Genomic DNA, 26,383 nt, shown 5'->3' on the forward strand with positions numbered 1-26,383 from the left:
TACCTGCTCTACTCTGAATGATGTGGTGTAACAAAATAAATGCGTCCAATACAGGATAAGGAAGGGGAACTAAAAATAAAGCTAACTTAGACCAAATCTTTTATACAGATGGCAGCAGCACTAGCTTCTGCCATTTTGTTTTTTGTTTTTTTTTAATTCTGCAATACGTTAGGTTCATATAGGACAATTTTTATTTCCAACTAAACCTGTAACTTAGCACTCCACAGCACGGTGTGCATTTTAATGCATGCCATAATGCTAGTTACATTAGTTCACAGCAATGTACTGTACTTGTGGGTTGCCATTCATTGTAACGTTCTGTGTATTTCAGGACCTATTTTTTTCATGTGTTGAGGTGCATTTCCAACTTTTTTAAAATGAAGGGGCTGTCTAACACAAAGTTCCTTAATACACAGAAACATACAGTGAGGTGCCCTGCATTGTGATGTGAATGGGCCCTTGATGTTCAGGTTTGCTTATAAAGGAGACATGCAAGGTTACTGGTGCTTCTGAACATTCAGACAACTAATGGCGATTCAGGCCAGTGCTTTGAGTTTGGTATTGGTTTTTAATTCCTATTGTGTACAAGACAAATGACTGCTAGTATTTATCTGGTTTCTATGAAGGGCAGCTGTTATACATGATGTTTATAGCATCAACAATTTGCCCAGAATTTTACCTGCTTTATGCTTTTTTGTACAGTTTTTTTACATTTCTTTTTTCCCATATTGAACTTAGAAATTGCATCATGTAAGCTTTTGTGTGCCTGAGATGCAACACAGATGTATGGCAGTTATAATATCTCTTTGAATTTGCAGAGTTTTATTGTATTAATTTACTTGGATTTTCACTTGTTCTCATTTATCTCAAATATAAAGGTGCAGCGCTAAACACTAAATATGCAGCGTAGATCTCGTCAATCGATTAAAAGAAAAATGAGAAAATGCAGTCTCTTTAAAATAGTGCAACATGAGAAAGTTAATAACGTGCTCAGTACATAGGTATAGATTTCCAGTAATAATAGATTGTTTGCGGGAATAAACCAATATAAAATGTACAGATAAATAAATAGATAAAATTTGTACATAAATGATGTCACCAATCGGTGAATAAAGTGCAAAAAAGTCCCAGATGTATTGCCCACGTGAGGATCCTGAATGATCCCGATAAGCGTGTGTGGAGGGTTACTTCCAGTGGCAGGTGTTCAATATGAATGAAATGCGCACTCACCAGAAGTGCGTGTATAAATGCATTTGAGATATAACCTATCTCAATAGGTATGATTCAGGTCATCCACCTCCCAGATCAGGTCAGGATACTCCCAGTCACATCTGCATGCAGCACTCAGGGATCCTTGATGCGTATCACCTTAGGGGCTCACCCATAGTGCAGTCTCATGTGATAGGGATTTCAGGATGGCCACCTGCGGTGGCTAGACGTCCAGTTGCTGTAGCCCCCTTTCCTCATTTATACCATACTGACATGGTATATTATCTGACTGGCACACCTCCCAATTTTCAGGAAGGAGAACACCTTAGTCATGCCCTCAGTTACACAGTTGATACAGAAATAATCGCTCCAACCCAATCATTGGAAAATATAAAGAAATGTCTCTTTCCAGTGACTATCCAGTTATTCACAAATAAAGTGCTTGGCCCAAGCACTAGGATCAGAGGAGCGTACTCATATTCCGAGTGCCGCACCACAGCACTTGAGCATAGTTGTCAAGGAGAGATGGATGACATAGTTGTCAGTGAGCTATGGACTGGTAATAATCAACTTGCAACATGTAAAGTATTTTTTGAAAATTCCTGAACTAGCTAATCATATAAACCCACAACTGTTGTCACTGTCTTAAATTGAATGTCACTTTCTGAGTTACTTAATGTATACAATTTTCTGAAATGTCATATGCAGCATTGATTTTCAGTATCTTTTGAAAACTGAGCATCCCTTCTCATTTTTCTCATTTTTATTAGAGCAAATTAAGATATATATATATATATATATATTTTTTTTTTATATTTTTCTTTCATTCCAAAGACCAGTTCTGTATTGCTAGACCACTGAACTGGAGACTGCTTGGTTTCAAAGCTTGCATTTTCAATTAACAGATATGGCTGGGTTCCACAGTTCAGTAAGCAGACAAGTTTCCCATTGTCACGGCTGTCACATGATGGGGACCAAAGTGCAAGGAGATAAGGCCAGCTCCGCTATCTTTGCTCAGTCAGTCAAGGTGTCAGCCCCTCACACCCTAGAGAGCATCATCTGGAGATAAGATTTAAGGGTCAAATCTCCCTACTGTACTGGGGTTGTGATAGAAAACCTAACCTTGAGTGCTTTTGACAGCAGGAAAAAAAATCCAACTCTGTCTAATGTTTTACATGCCTGTACCTCTGAGTCACAGTGGCCTATAAAATGCCAATAAGCAGAAATAAATAGATTTTTTCATTGGCCTGACTTTTTTCAAGTGAAATCGCATTGATATTGGCAGGGGCAGACTGACCATTTGGAAACTCGGGCACTGCACGAGGGCCTGGGGTCAGTAGGGGGCCCCATGAGATGCCCCTGGTACCTTTTTCATAGGCTTTTTTGAGTTTGGGCACTTCACTGTCGGGATGTCATTGCGATTTGAGGTGCGATTTGCAAGAAATCTGACACAGATGTCTATACAAATTGCACCAAAAGTAGTGCATGTACTACTTTAGAATTGGTGCGGCTCCAACCAAGTCGGAACCGCACTGATACGAACGCTGTAATTGTGGACAATAGGGTGCGACTTGGCATGCGATTTGCAAGTTGCCTGGCATGCAAATCACATACCAAGTCGCACCCAGTGCAACCGGGGTCTTACAACTGCTTTAAGAGAGATATTTGTAATTTTTTAGTTCAGCTTTAATGATTAACACCTATCAACAAGTGACTTGCACGCCAAATCTTACATTTTGGTGTTTGTGAGACTCTTCCTGCATATATATATTTTTTTAAATATAACATCCTGCTGCATGGAACCACGGTGCCATGCAGTTTGGCATGCACAAAAGTGCATACGTTTTGCCCCATGCATGGGATTGCCATTAATGCTAAAGAGCAGTGTTTTTATCTGCTGAACTAGGTGCATTTTGCATATTTGGCCGTCTTATCCTAGGTTCACACCAAAGCGTTTTCTGCAGTGTTTTGCAGAAATGCAGTACAGTCCATTTAACATGATTTCCTAAGGGACAGGTTCACATCTTCTTGTTTTCACCGAATGCATTTTTTGGAAAGGGTCAGGGACTTTTTTGAACGCAAAAAGTTGCGTTTTTGTTTCTATAGACTTCAATGGAAACACTGCAGAAAATCATGTATTGCGTTCTTGCTTTTTTTTATTTTTTTTAAATGCATGTTGCGTTTTAAATCTGCCTACCAACAAGAAAAAAAAGCAAAACACATCAAAAACCTGGAAAAAATGCATAAAACACGCAGCGCAAAGCGCAATGCAAAAACGACTCAAATATATCCTGCATAGATGTGAACCTAACCTTAAAGTGGTTATAAAGGCTTTATTTTTTTTTATATATATATCTCTTGAAAATAATAAAGGCATTACCTTCTCTCTGCAGTAGCATTGCACAGAGCAGCCCCGATGCTTCTGGTCCCTCCTCCTTGCCGAGTGCCCGTGCTTGCTTTGGGGTCACTCGTGCATACTCCCGAGCGTCCTCTATGTGTCTATGGGACACACAGAGCGTGACTCCTCCTCCACAGAGTGTCCCTCCCCCTCCTCACTGGCTGCAGTTTACAGCATCAGGAGCCAATGAAGAGGGAGATACCTGGGGGAGCCAATGAAGAGGGAGAGACCCGGGAGCGCCAATGCTTTTGTGCACATCGCTGGATCAAGATCGGGCTCAGGTACGTATTGGGGGGGCTGAGGGGGAAGCTGAGCACTGAAGGTTTTTTTTTTTACCAACAAATGCATGAAGGTAAAAAACCTTCATTCTTTAGAACCACTTTAATGATCTTTATTTTAGCCATGTGACTGAGATTTTCAATCTCATTGAACAGAAAATAGTCACTTTTTGGAAAGGAAAAATCTGTATCCTGAAAGCAACCAGCAAGATTAGCAAATTTAAAAGATTATTTAACAATTATATTTCTAGATAGGTTAAATAGTTTGAACAGCGAGATACCCTAAGGAAACTGTTTAAAAACCTTGGCAGCAATGCATTTTCCAAAGGAGCATCTGGCAAGACACTAAACTGAGAGTCTGGAGTATGGGGTCCTTTGTAGGTCATCCTTCTTACACTTCTCTGTTCAGTCTAATAATTTCTTAATCCTTTCTAACAAGTTGATTCCTCCCTTCTTTAAAGTCTATTGCTGGCCATACATGGCATTCGTCTGATTCCTGTGAATTAGCTGAAGTTTGAGCTGTGGGTGGCTCTCCTATCACCACCTGGCTCAGCAATTTGAGAAATTGAAGGAGCCAGGTAAAAAAAAGTCAACCGACTAGCCAATAAGCTGCAGTTACCTTTCGGGTATTCTGGCAGCCACAGGTGCCAGCTGTCAGACTGTAGCTGTCAGCAGGAGATTCATCCATCCGTGCTGTTTCACGGATGGGGAATCTATGGATTCCACTTGTGCAGAAATCTAGGTTAAATTTTAAAAACGCTTTACACGCTGCATGACGTTAAAGTCTAATCCTCTTTTATCTAACATCACCCGGTTTATTCCACACTGGCTGTGAGAGAGATGTCATGTAGAAAGTATGTGCTCGAAAGGGGAAGGTCTTCTTTAATTCTATTGGTACCATGATTAAAGCAGCCAGTGACTTGGACAAAATTATGCTATAATTAAAATAACAGCAGTAGCAGGCAGTTCAGCCGTGTCATCTTTATGTGACAGATTAAACTAAAAGCATTCTTTCTGCTGGCATTCTACCTCATACTAATGCAATGCTATTCTTCTCCCCTCATTATTGTGTGACCATCTATCCACCTACTGCCAAGGCCTCTGGGGACAGCCGAATAGTGACAAGACCCTGACAAGGCCAGTCCTCTAATCTCTCCACTAAAGCTGCTGCTGTGACACACTGTTTGGTCGCCAGCATTTAAATCATTCATTCCTCTCAGTGGCAGACATTGCACAAAACTGTTTTTCTGGCAGTGACAAAATCTCATTCCTAAAATAAAAATAGAGCGCTGAAGTCATTTACATGTCAGTGCTGAAAATGGAAAAGTATTTTAAGCCAACTGTGATACTGTTGAATCTTTGTAGCAAAGTGCTTTTTGGTTTTATGACATTTCCTGTGCTTGGATCTACATGTAGTTTACAAATCCCAAATTGACCATGCTGAATTTTGTTACACTTGTGCACATTTTGCTGTAGTCAAAAGCGAAGGCTGAACTCCAGGCAAACTGCTAAATACACAGATGCAATACATTTAAACAGGGGAGGGGGATCTGATCTCTCTCTTCTGCAGGTCTTTTTGCTCCCCCAGCTTATGACTAGACAGTAAAAAAAGAAGCAGCCAACTCATCTGTCACACTTCTTTCTCCTGCTATCAACTTGTTCCTTGCTAGAACATGAGATCTGAAGTCCTACAGTAATTGATTGGCTCTTTGCTCTGCGAATACCAGGCCATACGGTTCTGCTATCAAAATACAACATCCTGGGGGTGGAGTTTTGGGGCAAGCTTCTACCATCTACTGTGTTTGCGTGAAGGATGGATGAATCTATTTGTGGGGGTTTCTTTCCATTTTTTTTTTTTGGTTCCACCCATTTAACCAAACATAATCTATGGTCAGCTTAAGTGTAGTAAAAAAAACAAACGGACAGTACTTAAATTGAATAAAAAGTATCCCTTGTGCTTGTGGCTGCTGTGTTGCTTGAAATCTTCAGATCTTGGATATGTCCCCCAAGCTTTGATCTGCTCCTGCACCTGTCATGCACTAATCAAAACCGCTGACACTGCCAGCTTTTTCTGCCCTCTGCTTCCATTCATAGAAGCTGTAGTATTGGTTCCCGCAATGAATAGCACTCTATGAATAAAAAAGTTGGACCTTTCATTTATCTGTCCATTCTTGAAGGCAGTACCTGGACCCCATTGGACTGGATAGTTGCAATGCTTAACTGGAATGTGACCTTTGGCCACTGAGCTTTTCCATTTTGGCGATTTCAAGACTAACGTGTAGCTGTAGAGCGTTTTCTGGTTCTAGAGTCATGACAAATCCTCTGGTGTGAACCTGTATCTGGAGACTCACTTTGTGGGTGGTGTAGGCCGAGTACTGTTTATTACAACTGATGGGCATTATTATTATCCTTATTTTCTGTTTTTTCATCACAGGAAAGTTTAAAACACTGAGGTACAGAGTGCTGTCACTATCAGGCACACGGCGCAGTCTTGTTCCTGCCATTCAGGAACTCTTTCTGCAGGAGACGCACAGTTCAACCTTGGTTAGTCCTTGCTGTCATCTACAATGACCTGGTCACCTTCAGCTTTCTGAACCTCTCCTGCTCGAAGTAGTTCATAAATACAAAGAATTGGCCTGTTATCCTGAACTAAGTTGACCCTGCCTTGCAGTGCAAATTATTGGATCCTGGTCACATAGGGAGTGGTCCCTCTGTACTGAGTCCCTCCAGCTTGTAGTGCATTAACATTTCCGAGGCAGCCTTCAGTGCTCGCTCCAAAGGGCCTGACATTAACTACCTGAAACATTATCCCCTGTTTGAGTCCACTACACTTTTCAGAGTCTTCCTTATCTCTTTTAGGAATTACCTTTCTTTGGCCATGTTCCAGGAGGCGTTCACCATATATTCAAGATTTAATGGGCCAAATTGCAACCTGTATTACTGGCTCTGACCACAGAGGTAATAAATATACCTCCACACCTGTCTTTTATCTGACATGCCTCCTCTAGATTAGGAGTACCAAACCTGCTGCTCACATGCCGCATGTGGCCCAAGGTGTTTATGAATGCAGGCCAACACAAAATTATAAATTTAATTAAAAATATTGATTTTTTTTTTTTTGGTGGGGGTTGTAAAAATGTATTTACACTTCTCAAACACATGTTATAGTGTATGTTTTCTGGACTTTTAAGAGTTTTCTGAAGCACAGGGGTCTTTCAGATACTGATTCATTTGATGCTACAGCAAGGAAATCCACTTCCCTCAAGGTCTACCATCCCACTTGGAAAATATTTTCTGTATGACAAATCCTGACCTTTTTGCAGTTAGGCCTTGATCAATCTTTGGCCCTGAGTCAAGGGTCAAATTTCAGAGCTTGCAGCCTTGTTCTAGAGGTCACTAGCCTACCATTCTTGTAAGACCCTTTTACATGTGGTCCTCCCTGTGTGCTTAGCTGCCACTCTGTCAGATGGGGTCTGTTTTTCTTGACACTACAAAAACCACCTTTTGAACTAATCAGAGATATTCTACTTTCCCATACTTGCAAGGTTACGTTCCTTATCACCACGGTCTCCTTAGTGGGGCTGGTACCTAAACTGGTGGCTTTGTTCTGTAAAAAAGCCTTTCTGGTCTTACACAAGAAGAGGATGGTGGTGAGCCTTTCTCCTCAACAAGGACGTTGTGCTTCTTTCCCTTTGTTCAGCCTAGTACACCAGAAAGAAATGTCCTTCGTTGTCTGGATGTAATTTAAGCTGTGCTTGCCTGCTTCATGGCCACTGCAACTATCAGAAAAACTGACACTGTTATTCCTGATGATCCCTGCAAAGGGAAACCAGCTTCCTATGCCACCTTTTCTCATTGATTTAGACAGATCCACATTCAAGCTTATAGCCTTAAGGATCAGGTTCTACCTTTTTCCTGTCAAGGAATTATTATTATAATACAGGATTTATATAGCGCTAACCGTTTGAGCAGCGCTTTACAATGTGAGGGCAAACAATACAATTACAATACAATTGAATACAGGAGGAATCAGAGGGCCCTGCTTGTTAGGGCTTACAATCTAAAAGTGGAGTGATACAAAAGGGTAATAACTGTGGGGGATGAGCCAATTCAGAAAATACATGTTCAGTTTTTAGGTGGAGGCAGGATAGACTTATCTGAAGAAACATTTTCAGGGATGGCCTAAAAGTGGACAGAGTAGGAGATAGACAGATTGAGGTAGGGAATTCCATAGGATGGGAAAGGCTCAGGAAAAATCCTGCAGGCGAGCCATGGGAGTTAATGACAAGGGAACTAGAGCAGGAGGGCTTGGGATGAATTAAGAATGCAATTTGGTTGGTATTTTGAGACTAGGTTAGTGATGTAGCTGGGGGTCGAGTTGTGGGTGGCTTGGTAAGTTGTTAGTATTTTGAATTTAATTCATTGGGTGAGTGGCAGCCAATGACAGGGGTAGAACACACACTGGACAGTTGGTAAGGTGGATAAGTTTGACAGTAGCATTCACGATGGACTGGAGGGAGGATAGCCTATGTAAAGGGAGGCCAATGAAGGAGTTGCAGTAGTCGAGGCGAGAGATAACCTGGGAGTGAATTAGGAGCTTTGTGGTGTCATTGGTTAGGAAGGGCATATTTTGGCAATGTTGCAGAGGCTGAGCTGGCAAGCTTTGGAAAGTGATTGGATGTGCTGCTGAAAGGAGAGTTCAGAGTAAAGGATTACACCTAGCACCCTGGCATGCGGGGATGAGTTGATGGTTGTGCTATTGATCATGACAGAGAAGTCGAGGGAAGGGGCACATGGGGGAGGAAAAATTATGAGCTTGGTTTTGGATAGATTGAGTTTGAGGAAGTGGTGTGACATCCAGACTGATATGTGGGTTAGTAAGTTAGTGATACCTGAGGAGACTGATGTGAGCTGAGGGGTAGAGAGGTAGATTTGGGTGTCAGGGTAGAAATGATATTGAAAGCCATGGGAGGCTATCTGCTGAGCCAGGAAGGTGTAGATTGAGAATAGTAGAGGTCCAAGAACCAGAACCTTGGAGGACCCCAACGGGAAAAAAGGAAGAGAAGAGGAGGAAGTAGAATTGTTAGTGACACTGAAGGTGTGGTAGGATAGGCAGGATGAGAACCAATGAAGAGCAGAAGCAGAGATACCAAGGGAGTAAAGTTTTTTTTGGGGGGGAGGGGGTGGTCAAACGTATCAAAGGCAGCCAAGAAGTCCAAAAGTAGGAGTACAGAATAGTGCCCATTGTTTTTTGCTGTTTGTAAATCATTTGTGCGTTTTTATGAGAGCAGTTTCTGTGGAGTGTTGAGGGCGAAATTCAGACTGAAGGGGATCAAGAAGGGTATTCTTGATGAGGTGGTCACTTAGTTGGTTAAATACTAGGCATTCAAGGAATTTGGAAGAAAAGGGGGGGCAAGGAGATGGGGCATAGGTTAGGATTGATGTGGTCCAAAGAAGGCTTTTTAAGTGTAGGGGTGACAAGTGCATGTTTTAGGGCTCGTTCACACTAGGCTGTTTTGCCAACGCTTGCCAAACGCCCCTATAGCATTTGGCAAGCGTTGGTCCGGCGTTTGCGGAGCGTTTTTTAACGCTCGGCAAACGCTCCGCAAACGCCGCATGCGCGGTTTAGCGGCGGTTGCTAGGCGTTTGCCGAGCGTTAATAACGCCCCACAAACGCCTATAATGCAGTTTGAGTGGTGTTACCGCTCCGCAAACGCCCCGCAACCGCGTCGCAACCGCACCGCAAACGCCGGCCGGGCGTTTGCGGAGCGGCACCATAGACGAGAATAGGAGGCTTCAAAGCCTCCTGACTCGTCCAGAGGCGTCCGTTTTGCTGCAACGCGACGCAAACGCTCCCGTTAGAACAGCACCATGTGCTGTAATGTGCAGAATTGGCAGAGGCGTTTGGGAAGCGGTAAAAACGCTTCCCAAACGCCTCTCTGCCGCCTGCACACAAGGCTAGTATGAACGTAGCCTTACTATCACAGCCATCAGTTGGGCCTTAATGATTGAGAATGAAAGACTTTATGGCAAATACAAAAACCCAATTTTCTGAGTTCATTGTAGGATGCAGGTTTAGGATCCTGCTCTCAATACTGCTTTACCACAAAGCTTGGGGCATACTGTTAAAAGGAGACGGTAAACCAGGCTGGTCACTGCATTTTTTTGGTTTTCTATTGGTATCCTAATCCTCTTGAGGGCAGCAGTGTTGTTCTTCCCTCAAACTCAAAAGAATTTTACAGTAAATTAAATAAAAAAAAAAAAAAAAAAAGTTTTTCAATGGGTTGACAATCTGATATCCGAGCCACCTGTAGACTTCGCTAGCCATGGCTGCTCTGGGGAAATAGCATAGGAAACTTTATCTGATCACTGTTTTCCCCACAGATAATCGAGAATCAAAATTGTCTGCAGTTTTCCACCCTCATCCTGCTCTATGGGCCAGAACACATTATTATTTAGGGATGTAACAGACCGCAAAGATTGCTGAAGGCAGTTGAATCAGCGAACCCCACATGCATCATTCTTTCACAAATGTGTGTAAAATTTAAAACAAAATTGAAATCTTTAGGATCTGAACAATCATAATACAAATATTCATAACCATAGATTGTACTTTTTAAAATACAGCTTACTAAAGCAAGAATGTCTGCATGACAGCCAAGCAATTATCGTTTACTGAGTCATAATTAAGCAATAACAGATTCCATGTTTTTCTCATGGCAGGTTTCTTTTAAGAGTTAATAGAGCCACAATTTTTAAACTTTTGCCAAGGAAGAACTCAAGAAAGCTTTATTGGACGTTAGGATTATTTGTGCACCTAGCTAAATGGTGTTTTGGTTGTTATACAGAACAGATAAGAATGCTTGTGGGCAGTGGTTTACTGATCTAGTCCTCTAGCATTAAGTGTTTTGAAAGGCTTTCCCAAATAATTAATCTTGTGTTTCATTAGTGTTTGAGGCAAGTTCTCAGTCAAAAATCAGCTGAACAGCAAAGAAATCAATGTAACAATTATAAATTTCCTGCACTTACAGTAGATTGGTACTAATTAGAATCTCCCCACTGAAAGTCTGTAAAGAAAAAAGGCCCCGAGCAGAAGTGTCCATTTTGAGGAATTTCAATGCTTTATCTCCCAATTAAGAGGCAAGAGAATCAAATATGTGCTTCCAATGGTGTTTAATTACAGAGAGCTCAGGGCTTACATGCAGTTCCAGGGCTACCTTGGGAAAAGGGAGGGGGTGGCTATTGGAATAATTTTACTCCCTTCTTTACCCCACATATTTCTTTATTGTATACCTTAGGGTGCGTCTGTGTTGGCGCAGCAAGTGTTGTCTACAGAATATCAGGCAAGTAAGATTCCTAGTACTGGTGGTGTCAGTTATTCTATGGGAGCTGCTTGATATCTGCCAAACTACCTGCTCATTAAAAGACTGCTAAACACAAAACTGAAATTTAATTTTCAATTGGCACACAGAATCACATGCTGGTTTCTAGAATTTTAAGGCTGGATTAAGACCTTTGCAGTCTATTGTTATCAGGGTTGGACTGACAGCTCATGGGGCCCCCGGGCAATAGGGGATCATGGGGCCCCTATGTCCTTGCCCAAACTCAAAAAAGCCTATAAAAAAGGTACCAGGGGCATCTCATGGGGCGCCCTACTGACCCCGGGCCCTCGGGCAGTGCCCGAGTTTCCAAATGGTCAGTCCGCCCCGATAGTTGTACATTACTGAGAGCCAATGCACAGCAACGGAATGAAAAAGTGCATGATCGTTCTTTTGAAAGCAGTGTATCACAGTGCTTTACATATGTGTCCCTTTAAATTGTATTAATGTTTAAAAATTTATGTAGCACATTCTAAGACTTTACAAAGCAGAGTAAATATAACACACTTCAAAGGTGTTTTTTTGGGGTTTTTTTGTGTTATACAAATTTCATGTAGAATAAAACCCAATGACTATAATCTTATGTAAGTTTTAACATTAGTCTTTTAAAATTTGCAGCTATTATTCAAATAATATTTGGTGATTTTGCCATAAAGATCTTTGTTCAAGCACTTCTGTTATGAGGTGGCAGTCGTCTCCCAGTTGTGCTCCTGTGTTGTTATAAGCAGCACAACTAAGTGAAAGTAAAGGCAAAACCTAACTAACTCTAAACCGACTCTCAGCCATGTTCTAAGCCTAAGATATCTATCCCTGTAAAAAAAAAATTGCTATACGTGTTCTGCAGCCGCTCCGGTCCGTTCTGAAGCAGCACCCTCTGTGTGCTGGAGACAGTTGACAACTGCTGGGAAGTGATGTCACCCATAGAGTTACTATGGGGCTTCTGTTGTCGGCTGCCTCTCCTTCACAGTCCTGCATGCTGAAACCACTGCCAACAGCTCTGCGTCGAACCGGATCAGAACGGCTGCAAAATAGATAAGTATAGTGATTTTTTGTTTCTTTACAGGGCTGGATAGATTGGGTTTAGAATGTGGCTGAGAGCAGATTTAGAGTTAGTTAGGTTTTGTCTTCTACTTTAACATCCATTTCACAGACATGGTCCACCATTGTCATTGTGAGGCAGCTGACCATGGAGCAAATGCATATAGACAGGAAGTGGCCTAGCCAGCCCATACATTATGCTTTTTTTTTTTTTCTTCAACCAGTGGGTTGAATGAAAGAAAATGCACCGATCCCACCAGCTGTAGTATTGTTTTCTAACAGAGAGCCTTCCCTGCAATGATCAGTGTTGCCAGCTATAGCTGGTGGCACTGATTGTTCAGGAAACTGACAGACTGGTTGTATACAAGCTGAACGATTGACATTGCCTGCCCATCCCTGCTGAACCAGCCAAATTTTGATCCATGTATGGCCAGTTTTAAAAGCTGGATAAGATCAGCAGAGCTAAAAGGCAGTAAAGAAAGGGGAAAAATGTGAAAACTGTATATGGGAAAAAATCAATTGGTACACAGGTATTTAACAAATGAAATGCTATGTAGGTGGGGTTTATATCTACTTTAATATAAGAAAGGACAATGCAATAAACCACTATTTAATGCAACTTTATAATTGTGCCTGCACACAGTGTTGAGGTATTTGCTGTGTACAATAGGATTTATGACATGTCTGTCAATGCACAGAATATTAACTCCAGTCAACTACGGTATATAAAGGAGTGTAGAGGGTAATTACATTGCTTCTTTGACTCCAGTTGTGCATATACATTTGTACTTGTGGTATTGAGCTTTGTAAACTGGCTCTTTTCAATAAAAAAAAAAGTGAAAATGAGCCCAGTCGTCGTGCAAAAATTAGTCTTCTGTTCTACTTTCTGACTAGAGGAGCAAATATAAAATATTTAAAGGCAATATTTTATATTTCACATTCAATTTTAAAAAAAAAGAAATCGAAAATACATTTTATATTGCAAACAGTATAAAGAAGTACATACCTTTTTCAACTGAAAAAACAAGTGTGCCCAAAAATGCATTTTGTCCTACTGGGATATCTCCCTTTATTTACTTTTCAAGACGCAAAAGGAAATGAGGTGAAATCTATTAGCTGCCACCTATAGAGATGTACTTGTTGGAAGATTTGTCCTCACTTGCTGTTGCTAGTGAAAATTTCGACTATCTGCTTTTGTATGGTTGACTTTGTTCAAAATAAGTTCTATATTTATCCCGGCAGTTATGTACCTTGCCAGTTGGAGTACCTGTAAAATGTTCTCCATCCCACCCCCCCCCCCCAAAAAAAAAAATAACCTCTAAATAGGTGTTTACTAAAGATAAAGAGGCAAACACACATAATGTATACAGTATATTACCTCTGCAGAGGTAAAAAGCAGTTGAAAGGGGAAAGCTAAATCATGCATTGTTGGAATCACTGGCTAGGCACATCCTCTGAATAATCCTTTTTGCATTTCAATTAAATTCCACCATTAGGCAGGATCAAATTTCACTGTATTTCCTTGGGAAAAAAAGTCTAATTGAATTTGTTAGTGCCTTATTTTATTTGACAGCTTCTTAATGTTCTTGATCTGACGAGTTAAACTTGGTTACCCCTATATAATTGCTCCGTAATGCCTCATAGTAGCTTGCATGCTGGATAATAAGTTGCAGTCCTTGCATCCTTTTTATTTTGAATGCTGAGTGAGGACAATGTTTTTTTTTTCCTGTGGAGCTTCACATTGACTCAGCAGGCACCATAGAATAACAGCTGTCAGGCCATGGTGAGCTAATTGCAATTGTTTTTCGATTTGGTGTACACAATGTTGTGTAAATTTTATATTCTGGACAACATACCCTATTTAGTAAGCTCTTGAAAATCATGTTCAATGACTGTTATTTCTGTGCCATGAGACTTTTGCCAGACCTTGCTTGACTTTTACTGTTAATAGTTAAAAACCTATCACTGTTGACTAAGGGAGTCCTAGCCTTATTAATTAAGGGTTTCTCCTTTTGTAAAAAACAAAATGTAAATCTCTGGAATTATTTTACTAATGATTTGACAGCTGTATATTTTTGCCAGACTTTGAATTTGTTAGATGTTTAGTTTAAAACAAACCACTTTTAAAGATGTGAGTCTTAGTCTTATTAAAAAGTAAGGGGCTCTCCTTTTGTCACCAAAAACATAAAAATAAAATTCCTGTGGAGCAATTAAAATAGAATGATGTTAATAATTTTATGTAAATGTATTGTAGCGTGTCAGATTTCCCTTACTGCAGGGGTCCATACATCCATAGAATTCAGGAGTCCAATCTTGGGGAGTATTAAGCTCAAGTAGTGGCAGCTGTCAGTCAGATGCTGAAGGTGGGCCCACAACACAGATCCTGACTGTGGAGGAATATATGGGAATGAAGAGGCTCATGAGCACGGCCCAAAAGGACACTTTAGTGCATTTACTAGCCCTAGAAAATAGGACTGCTGTCTGCTTTATGAATTAGTAAGGTGCTGTGCCAGCTGGTTACATGCATTAAATGTGAGACACCCTCCCCCTAATCATACCCTAGTGCCAGTTATATTTTTCAGAGGCAGCCACTGACTGGGTTTTGAAATATCATTAGGTTGTTATGGAGACTGTAATACCCAATGGTTTGATTTAAAGGTATTTTTTGTACATTTTACTTTAGTCCATGCCAGTAAATCTTGATTTAACAATATCTTAGAAATCTCACCTTGCATCAAAATGTGCAAGGATTCTTTCACACCTGTTTAGCCATCAAAGAAAGGAGCTGTAAAGGGATGCACTAATGTTTTGCCAGGAAAGGTTTAAAAATGTATTAAACCCCAAAAAACCCATTCTAATGGTTGTATTGGTTAGTTTTTTAGGCTTTTTTTTCCTTTTTCCAAATGAAAAAACAGAGGGCGCACCGGCCTAGTGCATTATCATTTAAAAATATTTATTGAGTGAAAAAGGTAAGTATCATACTCACAATGGACATATAAAACACAGACATATCACTATGAACAAGGTGTCCAATCCTGGATGAAATTCTGGCTGATGCGTTTCGAGGACTCTGAGGAAGAGGCTGAGTCCTCTAAACCCATCAGCCAGTTGGTCATCCAGGGTTCCATCGTATGGACTTAGATGCTATTTGGATTGAGCACCTTGTTCATTGTGATATGCCTGTGTTTTATATGTCCATTGTGAGTATGATACTTACCTTTTTCTCTCAATAAACATTTTTAAACGATAATGCACTTGTCCTGTGTGCCCTCTTTTTGTTTTTTCATTTGCATTTAGTGACTTTGGACTCCCTGGTCTGTTGAGGGCAGCAAGCAGTGCATATTCCAGAACATTCACATTGGTTCTGCTGTGTCCATTCCCAGCGCAGGAGAAAAGTGTTTGCTGTGTTGGATTTTTTTTCCTTTTTCCCCTGGTGATCTGGCCTGTAAATCTGTTATTTTTCCAACTTCCTTTAGCAGGCTAAGCTGTCCAACAAAATTGGCAGTTAGGGTTGGGGCAAACCATTTAGCACTGACAGTGATGCTTACAATGACAAGATTGTATGTAAAATTTATTTATGTAAAACTTTTTTGCTGTATCTGCTTAAAATGTTTTAGCTTTAATTCCACTACTAAAGTTTAAAGTGGTTGTACAGGCTCAAGGTTTTTTTTCCCTTCATGTATTCTATGCATGAAGGTAAAAATCTTTCCGTGTGCGGCAATGGTGGTGAAATTTTGTAGATTTGCTTCTAAACGTTCAAACAAATTCTGTGTTTCCAGAGAACTGCTGATAATACGGCTGTAAAGGATAAGTTCACCCTTCGTAACATGTTACATCCATATTCAGAATGTAACATGCTACGAAAAGACAGGCGCCAGATCCCCCATTGTGCCCATAGTGGGGATCTTTCCCTATTAGCTTACTTTTTTATAAAAACGGCTGTGTGGGACTTTTCTTGCCCGGCCGCATCACTCATTCATAGTATTCTGTGATTAGAAAACGTACAAGTTCGACAGCCTTTGTGGCTGTTGGCTTGTCATCCTCAGTGAAATTCCATAGTGGTGTTGAGCGCTGTGGTAGTTCATTGATTCTCCCTGTCAGTGTGTATCTGCTTGCCTGTACAAGGTACGAGCAGGCAGATATACTGACGGTCTTCAGGAGTCCTGCATGGTACCAGCGATCTGCTGTTCACTGATGCAATGCTTTCCAGGCTCCTAAAAAGAAAAAAAAAAAAGGGGGGGGGGGGTAAATGTACATTTTTTTACCTGCAAAAAAAGTGCATTTATTTTTTTTCTTAAAAGGTGCACTCATTCTTTAGTCATTTAATCAGTCAATGGTGGGCTGATCATATTTTCTCTTGATATTTTCAGTTGATTTTTGCAAACTGGAGCAATATACAGTCCTTCACAAACTATGTGTATGGTCATTATAAGACTTCTGTAGATATCCTGTGTTTATCAGATGATGACTCCTGATGTTGCGTTTGTTGAAAGAGTGATCACTATCTGTTGTCCAAGTCCTACCACCCCTTCTCTGCCAAATTTAGAATGAACTTCAAAAGAAAAAGGGCTGCAGATCAGTCTCTCCATTCATGTATATTTCTTAAAAACACCTTTAAACAGTAAATGCTGTTTTTTACTCTAGAAAGAACGGTTATGTTCGAGGTGCACTAAACTGTGTAATTATGCTGGGCCATATCTCACAAATCCTGGTATAATTCCATTTAATGTGGGCAAAACATAATTGCTTTCATTTGTTACAAGTATCTGCACAGACTTAGATTGTTGTTAATCATGCAAATGACTTTATATAGGATTTTATGTGCAAGAAAATAGCTTGCCAAAATGAAGGTGTTTGCACCATTTATTTTTAGGCTATAATAATAACCGAATCCCTCAGTAATATAATATGGCTTTCTTCTAGTTACACAAACTAGTGAAAAGCTTTAAGACTGGAGAAAATTAATACAATTAAACATTATCTGAGCTGATACAGCCTGATGTCTTAAAAGCCTAGCATAACCTTTGATATTTGTTTCTTCTGTTACAATGGGTAGAGCACATGCATTATTCACAACAGGCATTTTTTTCTTTGCTATGAATGGGCCACACGTTTCAAAATGGGAGACTGAAAGCTGACTGCTTCATTGAATTTAAAATTTCTGCCCAGCTCATAGTTGCCATGGTTAACTTAACTGCCATGTTCCTAGGAATTGAGGGCATGAAATCCCCTTCAATGGTTGTTAGGAAATCAACATAAATTACATGCCTTCAGATATGTGCTTACACTTCCAGTTTTTAGCTCAAAGAGTAAGTGACATTCAGCGGACTACTGTGACACAGGCTTTTCAATAAACACTCCGTTAGTCAGCTGGAAATATAGGGGAGGGAAGTAGTTTCTCATCTGGCTGGCTTGATGTTTGCCGGAAGGTCTTTGTAAAGTGATGGAAAAAGCCTGGGTCATCTAAATTGTGTCTGAACAGGTGTAGTATATTAAAAAGTGTGTGCATGTACACTCACTGGCCATTTTATTAGGTACACCTTGCTAGTGCCAAGAAAATATCGCCCATGACAATACACCACCACCACCAGCCAGGACTGTTGATACAAGGCAGGATGGATCCATGCTTTCATGTTGTTTATGCCAAATTCTGACCCTACCATCTGAATATCGCAGCAACCAGTCTGCCAATTCTCCTCTGATATCAACAAGGTATTTTAATCCACACAACTGCCGCTCACTGGATATATTCTCTTTTGCGGACCATTCTCTGTAAACTCTAGAGATGATTGTGCATGAAAATCCCAGTAGATCAGCAGTTTTGAAATACTCAGACCAGCCTGTCTGGCACCAACAACCATGCCATGTTTAAAGTCACTTAAATTCCCTTTCTTCCCCATTCTGATGCTCGGTGTGATCTTCAAGTCATCTTCACCACATCTACATGCCTAAATGCATTGAATTGCTGCCATGTGATTGACTAATTAGGAATTTGTGTTACCAAGCAATTAAACAGGTGTAGATAATAAAGTGGCCGGTGAGTGTATGTGGGTTTTTTTTTTATATACATATATGTATGTGTTCCTCTTTTGGAACCAAGGCCTTCTTTCCTCTCCATTGGTCCCTCTTGTTTTAGTCAAATTTATACACAAAAAAGGTACACTATACTAAACCTTTTAATCCAACCGGCAAATTGTTCTGTTGTTTTAAATGCCAGTTTAAAGGGAAAATAATGGTGAAAAAAGTCTTCCTTATTATTATTATTATACAGTATTTATAAAGCGCCAATAGTTCACTCAGCGCTGTACATTACCTTATCAATCATTTGTTTTCATATATAATCCAGCAGAGTGATTATCGTGGCAGTGCAGTTGTGTGTAAGTCACAATAGTGATTGAACAAGGTTATGATTCTTTTTGGAGGTAAAACAGTATACAGTATGTACTTCAACTGCATACTTGCCGTTTTTTTCTTATGGGATTCCACATTCATTTTGAACTTTCACTTTTACATCTAAGGTTAATAGTTTCAGGTTATGTTAGGCTAAGGTTTTTTCGGGTTAAAGTGAACCTGTGCTCCATCTAAAAAAACAAAACAAAAATAAACTAGCACTCTTCATTAAGCTCAGGTGACTGCATACCAGCTTTGCTTCCCCAGGTATCTCCAAAATTTAGGTGGCTCTGTACTGCAACTAGCACCCTCCACTTCTGCTGTCTTAATTTTACTCTGTCACTGTGGCACATGGCTTCTTTGATAGGAAGGAAATGGGGAAAAAAAGCAAGCTTGGGCAGCAACAATGGAATTTGGTTGCATTCAGAAGCTACCTTGGACTTCAGTTTCAGGGGAACACAGGTTTGTTTTTTAGGAGTTGTTAAACCTTAAGTTGGTCATACATGGTTGAGTTTTTTCAAGCAATCGGTGGGCTTAGCAGGAGAAACTGAACAGATCCCCCCATACACATATTCAAGGTGGATGCTGGAATCATCCCTGCCGTGCTTTCTCCTCTAGTGTCTGCTGCACTCCTCTGCTGTCAGGATACACTGATCAGTGCTGCAGCTCTGATCGAACTAAAGCTTTCCAACAAGGCAATTAATGAGAAGTCAAAAGGCTGTACCAGCCAAATGTCAATCCATGTATGGCCAGCTTTAGCGTTTGGTTAGGTTTGGAATCGGGCTATACAGGTGAAACACGAAAAATTAGAATATTGCGCACAAGTTCATTTATTTCAGTAATGCAACTTAAAAGGCGAAACTAATATATGAGACTCATTACATGCAAAGCAAGATAGTTCAAGCTGTGTCATAATTGTGATGGTTATGGCTTACATCTCATCAAAACCCCAAATCCACAATCTCAGAAAATTTGAATATTGTGAAAAGGTTCAATATTCTAGGCTCAAAGTGTCCCACTCTAATCAGCTAATTAAGCCATAACACCTGCAAAGGGTTCCTGAGCCTTTAAATGGTTTCTCAGTCTGGTTCAGTAGGAATCACAATCATGGGAAAGGCTGCTGACTTGACAGTTGTGCGGAAAACCATCATTGACACCCTCCATAAGGAGGGAAAGCCTCAAAAGGTAATTGCAAAAGAAGTTGGATGTTCCCAAAGTGCTGTATCAAAGCACATTAATAGAAAGTTATGTGGAAGGGAAAAGTGTGGAAGAAAAAGGTGCACAAGCAGCAGGGATGACCGCAGCCTGGAGAGGATTGTCAGGAAAAGGCCATTCAAAAGTGTTGGGGACTTTCACAAGGAGTGGACTGAGGCTGGAGTCAGTGCATCAAGAGCCACCACACACAGACGGATCCTGGACATGGGCTTCAAACGTCGTATTCCTCTTGTCAAGCCGCTCCTGAACAACAAACAACGTCAGAAGCGTCTTACCTGGTCTAAAGAAAAACAGAGCTGGTCTGTTGCTCCTCTTCCAAAGTCCTCTTTTCTGATGAGAGCAACTTTTGCATTTCATTTGGAAACCAAGGACCCAGAGTATGGAGGAAGAATTGAGAGGCACACACTGCAAGATGCTTGAAGTCCAGTGTGAAGTTTCCACAGTCTGTGTTGATTTGGGGAGCCATGTCATCTGCTGGTGTTGGTCAACTGTGCTTCATTAAGTCCAAGGTCAACGCAGCCATCTACCAGGAGATTATGAGAGCACTTCATGCTTCCTTCTGCAGACGAGCTTTATGGGGATGCTGACTTCATTTTCCAGCAGGACTTGGTACCTGCCCACACTGCCAAAAGCACCAAAACCTGGTTCAATGACCGTGGGATTACTGTGCTTGATTGGCCAGCAAACTCGCCTGACCTTAACCCATAGAGAATCTATGGGTCATTGCCAAGAGAAAGATGAGAGACATGAGACCGAACAATGCAGAAGAGCTGAAGGCTGCTATTGAAGCATCCTAGTCATCCATAACACCTCAGCAGTGCCACAGGCTGATAGCTTCCATTCCACGCCGCATTGAGGCAGTAATTGCTGCAAAAGGGGCCCAAACCAAGTACTGAGTACATATGCATGCTTATACTATTCAGGGGTCCGATATTGTTCTATCCTTGTTTTATTGATTGCATGTAATATTCTAATTTTCTGAGATTGTGGATTTGGCGGTTTCATGAGCTGTAAGCCATAATCATCACAATTATGACAAATCACGTCTTGAACGATCTTGCTTTGCATGTAATGAGTCTATCTCATATATTAGTTTCACCTTTAAAGTTGCATTACTGAAATAAATGAACTTTTGCACGATATTCTAATTTTTCGAGTTTCACCTGTAGGTCAACACATTTATTTATATTGGTATTATGACAGTGAAATTCCTGCTCATTGGACTACCTGGACTAAGCTGTTGCCACCAACAAACCGCATATGGCCAAAAGAATTATGACACATGACAAGAGACGTGAATTTACTGCTCTGAGAGCAAGGTGATTTGGCCACCACTTCATTTATTGCCATCTGCTTGTTTCACTTCTTCATCCAGAATTTATTCCTTTTATTTAAATAAATTTTAAAAACCCTACTTTGTCCAGGTTCACAAGTGTTTCATTTCAGCACCAATTGACAAAGTTTACGGATCCCTAATTTTATCAAACTATGCAAAAAGCTAGAATAATTTTGGGACAACTGTGTTACAAATCCTTTTTTACCTAACAGTGGTCTTTTTAGAGAATGTTCTAAGCCTATCCTGCCTATCTACCAGCCTATCCTGGTAGGGTACAAAAGCCTTTTGTCTTCATGAAGAACCTGGATCAGGTCTTCAAGCCCTTTAATACAAAAAGATCTGTTTAAACTGTTATCTACAGTATGGTAACAGAATTAAAGATTCAGATTTTCTCCAAATGTATTTAAATGCTATCCAAAACTTTGAAACCTTACACAGTCCATACCATTTATCCAAAACAGGCCCTAATTTAATATAAAATGCCATTCCCCAGTATTTTTCTTTAGAGTTATGAATTGCCATACTTTTAATTAATTTTTTTGATCATGACAACCTTGTGCCAAGGCCCTTTTGTACACCAGTAAATTGGTACTGGCTGGACCCTTTACGTCTGGCAAGTTTTCACACCTCTGAATAGTAAATGATATACAGTCATTCAGTCAGTGTCAACTGGCAATATGGCACACAGATGCCTACTATTCTGCATCCAGTACTGTTCATGTAAGCTCTGATGCATACTCTGCCTCCTTGCTACAATTTTTCGGTATTATCATTAGTTGATGAGATTGTAACACTGTACAAACCGATATTCTTCTGCAAAGTACACATATGGCTGTATGCACTAAATAATGCCTAAATTATGCTGCTATAATTCTTTTTAGGTCAATGATGTGTCTCTAAGGTTGCATTATTGTTGTATTATTATTGTAATACAGAATTTTTATGGCGCCAACAGTTTACGCTGCGCTTTACAACATGAGGGCAGATAGTACAATTACAATACAAATTAATACAGGAGGATTCAGAAGGCCCTTCTCGTTAGAGCTTGCAATCTAAGAGGGAGGATTGAGAGATACAAAAGGTAATAACTGTGGGGGACAGGCTGATGGACAAAATACATGTACAGTTGTTGGGTGGGGGCAGGATAGGCTTCACTAAATAGATGAGTTTTCAGGGATCATCTAAAAGTGGACAGAGGGAGATAGTTGGACACATTGGGGAAGGGAGTTCCAGAGGATGGGAAAGGCTCTGGAGAAATCCTTGAGGCGAGTATGGGAGGAGGTGACAAGGGAGCTAGAGAGCAGGAGGTCTTTGGTGGAAAGAAGACAACAATTTGGTTGGTATTTTGAGACCAGGTTAGTGATGTAACTAGGGGCTGAGTTGTGGATGGCTTTAAAAATTGTTGTAAGTATGCTGAATTTTATTCGTTGGGTGAGTGGGAGCCAGTGGTGGGACTGGCAAAGAGGGGTGGCAGACACTGAATGGTTGGTAAGGTGGATGAGTCTGGCAGCAGCATTCATAATGGACTGAAGGGGGGGGGGGGGTAGCCTATACAAAGGTAAGCCAGTGAGGAGGGAGTTGCACTAGTCAAGGCGGGAGATGACCAGGGAGTGAGTTAGAACAAAGCAGTCCCAATCTTCCACTTCATGGGTACCCAACTGGCACTTCTGGCTGCTCCCAAGAGTGCCCCCATAGCAAGCTGCCTGCTCTGGGGACACTTACGTGTGCATGATCCTGAGCCAGCTGTGTGTGTCTATAAGACGCACAGAATGCGACTTGGCCTCACCTCTTGCACCATCCCCATTGGCTGTGATTGACAGCAGCTCGGGCTCAGGTAAGTATTGGAGGAGCTACATAGAATGTATGAAGATGGAAAACCTTCTCCCTTTACAACCACACTAACTAGAACTCAAACAAAAGAATACTAACTTATTAATGTTCAGTGTTGCCCAAATTGATTTTTCAACACCTCTTGTCCAACCATCGGCACCCCCCCCCCCCCCACACACACACACACCAACTGGGTTTTTACCCCATGGTTCTTTATATTATCTTGGGTAATTAATTTTGTAAACCAGAGAATCTTGCATTTTTACCTTAGTCTCTATATTTACTTAACAGTAAGGGTTGGTGGACTCCATATGCAGTCCAGTGCATTTTATTCTGCATCAAAAATGCATGTGCAGTGTTTTCCATGTATTCCAGTGGTCCTAGTTCATACTAGTGCAGTCAGTTCCAGTGCAGTCAACAAAAGTAGAGCCCAGTGCATTTTTCTTCTGTGGAACACACCAAAAACGCACTGGAATGCATCTAAACAATACACATTGTCCTGGATTTTTCAAGCTTCAAAATGAGAAAAAAAAATGCTCTTGAACGTATCAAAAGTGCATGTAAACGCAAGTGAAAAACACATCCGGAATGCAGAATTTGTGTGAACCAGCTCTGAATGTTTTTTTGTTAATACTATTTGAGAAACAATGGTATTATGCACTCCTATGCACAATGTGCTTTTGAAACCACATGTTCTACTTATTTATGTTTTTTTTTTTTTCTTGGAGGTTTGATGTTTTTGATCCATCATGTCATCAGTTAGGATATTCATTATCACTGTTTAAGGGCAAATAAATATTTTATTGCAAATTAAAACATCCTCTTAGCATTAGACCCAGATATGATCTAAAGAGGATTGTTTTAAATAGTAATTAAAGGTTTTTCAAGTATCATTTAATTTCTGTAGGACTTCATAATTTGCAGAAAAATATATGGTGTTGTGTAAGCAGAGGAAAATGTATTGGGTGTCCTTTAAGTGGTCCTGCTTCTCTGGCCTGTGAATGTATGAAAGGAGGTGTTCTCTACTGTAGTCAATAGAATATTTCTGGCGAAAAGGCTGGCCAAAGACTGGAAACGAACAGCAAGTCCCTGGTCATACTGGATGTGAATTGGCATGCGATTTGCATGCCATGCGACTTGCAAATCGAATGCTAAGTCACACCCTATTGTCCCCAATTAGAGAGGTCATATTGGTGCAGTTCCAACTTGGTCGGAGCCACACCGATTTCTAAAGTAGTGCATGCACTACTTTTGGTGCGATTTGCATAGCCATCTGTGTCCGATGTCTTGCAAATCGCACATGAAATTGGCAAGTCACTGTAAGTCGCACGATTTCAAAGTTGGGTTTGATGTGACGGGTGTAAACCTTCTTCCCATTTTCCCTTTCAGTGTTGGAATGTCCTTACTGCTTTTGGCTGATAGATATCCAAAGAAAAAAAATCCGTTCATGCCGGTTTGCAGAGTGCTTTTTTAGAATTTCAGAAAATCTGTGTCGGACATAGAATCTTATGCTGACTGGACATTCTTGATCTCCAGTGAAATGCCTGCACACCCTGATTACCTCATGCGGTGTTCCAGTTGGTTTCATTGCTTGTAACTGTGATACTGTGTATGACCAATATAACCTTTGGTAGATTAATGGTAGCTAGGACTAGACGGGATGCTATGGTAATACCTTCATTTTTCTTAATTTTTAAAGAAGAGTCATATATTCTATTTTAATTAATGTGCTGAATATTTTTTTCCATTGCTTATTTTTTTTCTTCTGTATGAAATGTTGACTGCAAGAAAGTTGAATGTTACATGGTGCTGAATCGTTTTGCTGATTTTAGTAAAATGGTTCACTGCACTCTGTGAAAATGCATTACAGAGCACAAAAACACCCTAGTAAGATCAGATATGCCCTTTCCATGCATGTATTTACTCAGCCGAATAATTCCGCTCGCTCTTATTATGCTGTATATGACGTTCTCAGCACCATACATCTGGTCCACAACACACAGGCACAGAGTTTTTTTCAGAAACCACATTGTATGTGTGTAAGAGCTGGAGAGCTTCTGGGTATTCACAGTTCTGCAGTATTTTCAGATATGTTTTGAACAAGTTTGTATTTTTTTTCTATTTATCACTATCCAAACAGTTTGTCTTGTTCAGGTTTTTTAAATTTTTTTTTGTCATAAAGCTTTAAAGGCTTATTTGTCCCTGTTAGGGTGCTCTGATAGGAATTTTATATTTTTACTTATTACAAGTGTTTCTATAGCACTGACAATTTATGCAGCACATATTGTACATTCACATCAGTTCCTGTTCTTAAGATTTATTAATTAACATCACTATCTCACATGCGTATAGTACTTACACATTGAACCACTTTGGGCCACTTTGAACAGGAGCTTATTAACTTATCAGCATGTCTTTGAATTGTGGGAACCAGAGTACCCAGAGAAAACCCACGCACAGGGAGATCACAATGACAGCTGAATGACATTTAGTTTACTAAAGTAAAGTGTATTCTAGACAGTTGTAATTTTTATATAACTAAATACATTACTTGTTTTCATACTTTTTTCATCCTTTGCATGTAGGTGCTGTTTATCTCCTGCAGCCTCTTTTAAAGACACTTGTCTACATACCTGAACCTTAACAATGGCTGCATAGCATATTTGAAAGTGGGTTGTCTGATGGTGACAACAGTGAACCATTCCTGGGTAATTTTTTGTTGCAATGGCCATCAGAAGTGTTGTCACCTTTATATCAGGAAGTGCCTGAACAAAGGGACCTTTAAAGCAGAATTGCCAGGATTTATTTTAATGAAAAATGCAGATTTAAAAATACTGAAAATTAATTTTCAAATTACATAACGTTGAAGCATATATGAGATTTTACTGGTTGGGTTAACTTATCGATAACACTGTGTTTACTGGTAGCTTCCAAGTATTTTATGATTTTATACTAATCGTGTGATATTTTCCTTCTTCCAGGTGCCTGTATTGAGGCCCATGGATCTAATGGTGGAAGCCACACCACGAAGAGTGTTTTCCAATGCACATACATATCACATTAATTCAATATCTGTGAACAGCGACTATGAAACATACATGTCAGCAGATGATCTAAGGATAAACCTATGGAATCTAGAGATAACAAATCGAAGTTTTAGTATCCTTTTGTTCCATATTAAAGGACTTGTCTGTAGACCGCCAATGTATAATGCTTTCCTTTATCAGGGTAACAATGTATGAGCAGCTTCCAAAGCTTTGAAGCCAACCTTTCTACACTTGCCCTACATATACAGTATATCACAATTTGA

At 40.3% G+C, this 26,383-nt stretch overlaps 1 protein-coding gene across 5 annotated transcripts in view; it reads left to right on the forward strand.

Annotated features, from left to right (window-relative positions):
- The window catches only part of PPP2R2B (protein phosphatase 2 regulatory subunit Bbeta), a 496,093-nt gene that overhangs the window by 438,418 nt on the left and 31,292 nt on the right, over positions 1-26,383 (forward strand). For all 5 annotated transcript variants that reach the window (XM_089673007.1, XM_089673008.1, XM_089673009.1 and 2 more), the window contains one exon: positions 26,055-26,232. In XM_089673007.1, the coding sequence (XP_089529133.1) occupies positions 26,055-26,232 (178 nt within the window). The remainder of the gene's footprint in view (positions 1-26,054; positions 26,233-26,383) is intronic.

This window comes from Staurois parvus, unplaced genomic scaffold, assembly GCF_062004578.1.
Source record: "Staurois parvus isolate SC_StPar_1 unplaced genomic scaffold, SC_StPar_1.0 ptg000133l, whole genome shotgun sequence".
Classification (NCBI taxonomy): Eukaryota; Metazoa; Chordata; class Amphibia; order Anura; family Ranidae; genus Staurois; species Staurois parvus.